Source organism: Pongo pygmaeus, chromosome 4, assembly GCF_028885625.2.
Source record: "Pongo pygmaeus isolate AG05252 chromosome 4, NHGRI_mPonPyg2-v2.0_pri, whole genome shotgun sequence".
Lineage (NCBI taxonomy): Eukaryota > Metazoa > Chordata > Mammalia > Primates > Hominidae > Pongo > Pongo pygmaeus.
The window spans coordinates 176,446,615-176,453,597 of NC_072377.2; the positions used below are offsets into that span (position 1 = coordinate 176,446,615).

Below are 6,983 nucleotides of genomic sequence, written 5' to 3' on the forward strand. Positions count from 1 at the left end.
TTTTCGGCTCGTTTTTCTTTCTCCCCCAGCAGGGGCCAGCGGCACCCGCCAGTGCCCGTGCCCACGCCGCGGCCCGCCCTCGCCGTCTGCGCGCTGTTCCCGGCATCCTGACCCCAGGAGGGCCGCGCGGGGGTCAAAAGAGCAGCCCCGTCCCCTCGGGCCGCCCCCCCACCCCGCCGCCGGCCGCCTCCCGCCCGCGGGCTAGCCGCTGAGTCACCGCTTCCACAGGAGCCGGCTCCGATTTCCTGCCCCCTCGCCCTCTCTCCCGTCATTAATATTGGTGACGGTTCAGCTGGCGCGGCGCGCCCTGGCGCAGCGGAGGGAGGCCCGGCCCCGGCCCCCGGCGCCTCCCCCGCTCCCGCCCAAGCCCTCCACGCCCGCCCCCATCCCTTGCCAGCCTCCTGTCTTCTGGGCCCACCCGGGGGACTCGAGGACGCCCCCAAATCCACCTGTCCAGGCTTGACCTCTGCCCCGCCCAGCGCCCCCTCGCTCTCTGGCCCCCGAGGCGGGAATCTGGCTTCTGGGCTGCGGTCCTCGCCACAGCCTCCCTGCCCAGTCGGGCCTCAGGTCCTGGGAGTCCCCTCCTGTCCTAACCCCTGCCACCGCCTCTGTTCTGGCCTCCTACCATCCCGGAAATCGTTGCCCCAGCCGCCTGGTGTGTGGCTTCTGCACCTCCAGGCCTTTCCCCGCTGCCCACCTTCGGCTTTCTACAGCACGTAGGGCGCTGGAGGGCAGCACATGACCTGCCCTCCACCCCCACCCTGCTCCAAACCCATCCATGGGTCCTCCCACCTTGCTATGGGACACCGAAGGCCCTGGGGAGCCTCCCCGGGCACATGGATTCCTTATGCTCCAGATGCGTGGCACTGAGCACCGATATTCCATGGACGGGGCCTTCGGGCACTGTCCATGCTGTGCCCTCTGCCGGGACTGCCCTTCCCTCTGTCCACTTGCCCTGAGTCCTGGCTGGTCACTCCCTGACCCCTCTGTCAGCCCACCCACCCCGGAGCCCCACAGTCCCTCACACAGCCCTCTTGCCTGTCTGCTGACCTGGGTTGTCACTGTTTGTCTTTGTGCCTGCATCCTCTGTCACACTGGGAGCTCCCTGAGGGCCGATTCTGCATCCATTCATTTGAGTTCTGTGTACCTGACCAAAGGGCTCCAGGGGCACCAAAGAAATAGAAACACGGTTCCTGCTGTCTGTGGATTGACTCTTAGGCTACAGCCTGAAATACCCACATCAACCCAAGGGAGTCTAAGCACCCTGGCCTTGCTGAGCCTCAGCGTCCTCATCTGCAAAATGGGAATGATAATCTGGGCACTTAGTAGGCAGGTAGGCACTTGCTAAGTGTTAGTCCCTTTCCCCTTTGGAGCCAGGTCACGAGGTCACTTCTTCACCTGTGGGAACGCCTGGTCTCAGCTCCAGTGCCGACTCCTTTGGAGTGGCTCAATGGGGCAGCTTCCTTGGGCCATCTGTGTGCCAACCCTGCACATCTCTGGCCACAGCAAGGGTACCTGCATCGAGCCCTTGACAGAGCTTTCCAGAGGTTGCAGGCCCTTGCTGGAGTTACTCTTTCCGCTGCATTGTACCAATCAGATGCCAAAGCTGTGTCCCCAGCCCCTGCATGTTCAGGCGGCCCCCCTTCTCCTTGCTACCCCTCTGGAACCCATGTCACCTGGCCCAGGAGGTGGCACTTCCTTTCATTTTGTAAACAGTTGTTGAGTGTCTAGCATGATGTGCTAGGCATTTTTTTTCCCATCTCTGGAGACACAACCCAGATTGTATTTTTCTCATCTGCCACCACCTGTTGAGATCACTGATGAGTCCTTTTTGGGACAACATAGAGCCACAGACCTTTTCAGGGCAGGGGAGTGCTCTGCCCACCAGCACATCTTTGTTAAGATGGCTTTGGTTGCAAATGGCTGAAACTTAACCTAAAATGCCTTAAGCAAAAAGGGAATATGGGGCTTATATAGCAAACAACAACAACAACAACAAAAACCAACAATCCAGGGGGTAGTTCTAGTTTCAGGTAAGACTGGATCTAGGGGCCAGATGAGGTCATCAGGACTCCATCTTCAGATCAAATGGAAGGAGTAGGGCTCCAGTTTGGGAAGCAAGAGGTTGGAGGTGGTAGTTGGAAAGAGATCAAATTCTGCTACATCATCAGGGTTCTGGGATGGAATATTCACTTACTCTCTACATATTGATGCTTCTGCCTTGCCTGAACCAATGAAGTCAGAGTTTCTGGGGGTCGGGCCCAAGCACAGGTGTTTTGGTTTTTGGAATCTCTGCTGTGGTGAGCGGGGTCATAGAGGTAGCCAGGAGCAGAGAGGCAAGTGTCAAGCCCAAGCCCGGGTGTAGCCTGCTGTTAGCTTCTTATCCATTTTTGCCTGAGGTCGTGGAGGGGAACTTGTGCTCATCATAGCCCCAGGGCTGGTTCCCAAGATTCGTGAATTTCAGCCCAAAGCCCAGCTCTTCAACCCTTTTAAGTAAACCCAGACGTGCATTGAGCCCGTGTGACTGGCACCGGGTAGCTCCTTGTACCTCCAAAACCTCCCTTTGTGCCAATGGTGGCTATGTGGGCCTGGGGGAGGCGAGATGTTTTGATGGGCAGCACCTGCTCCTCCTCACCCTTTCCCCTTGTAGACCTCTCTGGAACTGGGCAGAGGAGAAGTGAGCTGCAGTGGCTAGGGCAAGTTCAAATCCCAGCTCTGCCGCTTACAAGCTCCATGACCTTGGGCAAGCCGATTTGCTTCTGAGCTCTGCTTTCTTCTACCAAGCAGAGTCGAAGAAGAGGGTGAAATGCAGTAATGGAAATAGCAATGTTTGGTCTGTAGTTGGCAATCAATAAATGGTTAATGAATGAGTAGGGAGACCAAGTGGGCTAGACAATTTCTAGGGCTCAGATTGCTTTGTCTCCCTAATCAGTGTGTCTCAGGAGTGACCTCTCATAGCTTATGATTGTCTCTGGGACATTTATAACAGATCCAGGAGGGAGAGTCTGTTTTCTTCAGGAGGAAACCCCTTTCGTGTGTCATCCCACCGTTTCCATCCTAATGAAAATGCGTTCAACCCCAAATGCTCGGGTCACCCCTGTCTTGAGCTAAGGCCTGTGCTCGGCAACAAGAGAACTGAGAAGCAGCCCTGACCTCAGCAGGCACTTGGGCTAATGCGGAGGCAGGCAGACGTGGGATTTCTCTGTTGGGTCATAGGGGGGAGGAATGGGGTTCAGAAGATGGGGTATGTGAGCCCAGTAAGGCTTGACACTTGAATGGAGTCTTGAATGAGGAAGAAGAATTGTCCAGGGAGATAAAGGGAAGTCCTGGAAGGCTTCTCAGAGGAGGCAGTTTTTGAGCTGAGCCTGGAGGGATGAAAGCCATTTTCCAGGCAGTGGCAGGTATTCTAGGATGGGGGAGCATCATGGTGTAGCCTTTGTTCTGTTTGCTCCAACTATTTGGTTGAGACCAGGCAAAGAACCTGGATTCAGGTTGGACACGCAGCTTCCAGAATTTTCCATGGGGTACCCAGACCCCAGGGACCACTCCTGTCCACCTGCCTTGCACACTTACCCTGGCTTTCCTCACAGTAGACCTTCGCTGCTCACGCCACCCATACTGTCCTCTGGGTCCCACGTGTGTGTCCCAGGTCTGCCCATGCCTGTTCTGCAGCCTCCTCGAAAGATCTCATCTTCCAGAGAGTGTTTTCTTACCCTGCCTGTCCCTTTCTGCAAAGTTCAGCACTTTGTCTGGAGGGCCCAAGCTTGCCCTCCGCTCAAAGGTGAACGTTCCTGGAAGCTCCAGCCTGTTTTCCACTTCAAACAAAAGGCTGGAACTCGCACCTCAGTCTCCACACACAGCCAGACCGCTGGGCTTCCAGCTTGGCTGGGCATCCGTCCGTAACGAGGAGTGGGCCCGGCCTAAATTTGGAGATGTTAGTTGGAAACTCGAGTGCTGCTAATTCAGGCCTTCCAACTTTGTGTTTCCCACTCTTCCCCATCGAGCAATTCGGCTGTCTCAGAGAGGAGACTAACACCCTGCCTCCTCACCACCCCCTGTCCAGATCAGATCCAAGGGAGGCACACCAGCCCTGTCGGAAACAGCTGCCCTTCAGGAATAATCTAGCAAGCTCCTACTGTGTGTCAGATTCATTTCTAAGCATCACTCCTACAGTGTCTCTATGATGCAGAAGTCATTGTTCCCATTAGGGAGGTGAGGAATTTGAGGTTTACGGAGTGGGACTGACTGGCCTGAGGTTACACAAGAGAAGTGTTAGAGGTCATTTGTTTTCTGACTCCGAATCTAGTGCTCCTTGCCCAGCACACCCAGGATCCCAAGGGAGTTCACACATCGGCCCAGGAGCCCGAGATCCCACAACTGACGGCACAGTTTGGAGTTTGGCCATGCGAAATCTCTTATTTTTGGAGGCCCCCACCTTACTTCATACCAAGTATTAAAATGCACCACATCCCACATGACATGTAATTTATATTTAACTAGATTACAGTGGAGTTGAGTTACAGCTGAGTAGCTGATTTAATGTCAGGTTTTATGCAACTCTATCAAGACTCATTTCTGTTGTAAGCAGTAGAACACGGTATCACCTGTTTTAAAGGAAACAAACCATCATTGGCCCACATAACTGTGAGGTAATTTGAGCTTCAGACGTGGCTGGATCTAGAGCCCAAATGATGCGATCTAGAGCCCAAATCATGTGACCAGGACGTAGTTTCTCTCCTTCTCTCCTCCTCGGCTTTGCTTCATCTGTGCTGGCTTCACTGTCAGACAGGATCTCCCCTCATGGTGATAAAGTGGCTGCCTCTGCTTCAGCCTTACAAACTCCTCCGGTTTAAATCCACCTGTGTTTGGGGTTGCCTAGAAAAGGTCTCAAGGAACACTCTGATTGGATGGCTTGGGTCACTTGCTCACCTGTGAGCCAATCACTGAGGCCAAAGGGAAAATAGTGTCTGGATGTCTTGCTCTAGTAGGGATGAGGTGGAGCCCTTGGGCTATTTGGGTGGAGAGTGGGGAAGGAATAGATTTCTGAATGACAGTGGGAGTCTGTTACCTAATTGGAGGGTGGGGGAAAGATGCAGGGGCCAGCAGCAAAAGTTTACTCCACAGATCCAGGAAGTGAAGGCTCTCTCTCCTGTGCTGCCCCAGCCACAGCCTCCTGCCCATGCCCCTCGTACCTGCTGTCCCCTTTCTCTCCTCCTAACAAAGAGTCTTCGCTTGGCCAAACTAGAGTCAGGCTCCTGAACCTTCTCTTAGGCCCATCTGTGCACTTCTTTGTAAAATCCAGTTTTAGCAAGAGCCATGCTAAGTCAGTTTAGCAAGAACCCCCCACTCTTGATATATGATCAGGGTCCTCATCCTCCTCTATCCCCCAGGTGACGTCTGGTCACTCTGGCCTGTCCTCAGCAAAATCTCTGTTAGGTGGCTTTAGTCAGAATCCCCCACACCCTCGATGTTTCCTCTTAGTCATTTTCCGCCCTGCTCCTTGGCTGTAAACCCCCACCTGCCTGTGCTGTATTCAGAGTTAAGCTCAATCTCTTCCCCACTGCAAAACCTCATTACAGTTGTCCCTACAACAATTGCAATGGTCCTGAATAAAACCTTCCTCGCTGTGCTTTAGCAAGCATCACTGAGTCATTTTTTTCTTGAACACTCCCCCTCTCTCCCCTGCAGCCCGATGGCACCAGCAAGGAGTGTGTGTTCATCGAGAAGGTTCTGGAGAACAACTACACGGCCCTGATGTCGGCTAAGTACTCCGGCTGGTACGTGGGCTTCACCAAGAAGGGGCGGCCGCGGAAGGGCCCCAAGACCCGGGAGAACCAGCAGGACGTGCATTTCATGAAGCGCTACCCCAAGGGGCAGCCGGAGCTTCAGAAGCCCTTCAAGTACACGACGGTGACCAAGAGGTCCCGTCGGATCCGGCCCACACACCCCGCCTAGGCCACCCCGCCGCGGCCCCTCAGGTCGCCCTGGCCACACTCACACTCCCAGAGAACTGCATCAGAGGAATATTTTTACATGAAAAATAAGGAAGAAGCTCTATTTTTGTACATTGTGTTTAAAAGAAGACAAAAACTGAACCAAAACTCTTGGGGGAAGGGGTGATAAGGATTTTATTGTTGACTTGAAACCCCCGATGACAAAAGACTCACGCAAAGGGACTGTAGTCAACCCACAGGTGCTTGTCTCTCTCTAGGAACAGACAACTCTAAACTCGTCCCCAGAGGAGGACTTGAATGAGGAAACCAACACTTTGAGAAACCAAAGTCCTTTTTCCCAAAGGTTCTGAAAGAAAAAACAAAAAAAACAAAAAAAAGAAAAACAAAGAGAAAGTAGTACTCTGCCCACCAACAAACTCCCCCTAACTTTCCCAATCCTCTATTCCTGCCCCAAACTCCAACAAAAATCGCTCTCTGGTTTGCAGTCATTTATTTATTGTCTGCTGCAAGCTGCCCCGAGACACCGCGCAGGGAAGGCGTGCCCCTGGGAATTCTCCGCGCCTCGACCTCCCGACGACAGACGCCTCGTCCAATCATGGTGACCCTGCCTTGCTCGCAGTTCTGGAGGATGCTGCTATCGACCTTCCGTGACTCACGTGACCTAGTACACCAATGATAAGGGAATATTTTAAAACCAGCTATATTATATATATTATATATATATAAGCTATTTATTTCACCTCTCTGTATATTGCAGTTTCATGAACCAAGTATTACTGCCTCAACAATTAAAAACAACAGACAAATTATTTAAAAAACCATGAGGCGAGTGGTGGCTGGTGGCAGGGTGGGGGCAGGGTGGCCTCTGTGTCTCATGCTTTCTGGTCGGTCTGTGGTCTTTGTGCTGAGAGCTAGGGCCTTGCACATTCATTCATTCATTCATTCATTCATTCTTTGAATTCAACATTACTATGCACCAGGCGCTGAGAAGGCAGCCTTAGAACAGATGGAAATCCTTGCTTTCAGGGA

General features: G+C 53.2%; 1 protein-coding gene across 1 annotated transcript in view; it reads left to right on the forward strand.

Annotated features, from left to right (window-relative positions):
• Positions 1–6,775, forward strand: part of FGF18 (fibroblast growth factor 18) — a 37,983-nt gene extending 31,208 nt beyond the window's left edge. The window contains exon 5 of the mRNA XM_054488676.2: positions 5,689–6,775. Coding sequence (XP_054344651.1) covers positions 5,689–5,955 — 267 coding nt within the window. The 3' untranslated portion in view covers positions 5,956–6,775. The remainder of the gene's footprint in view (positions 1–5,688) is intronic.
• Positions 6,776–6,983: the final 208 nt, after the last annotated feature.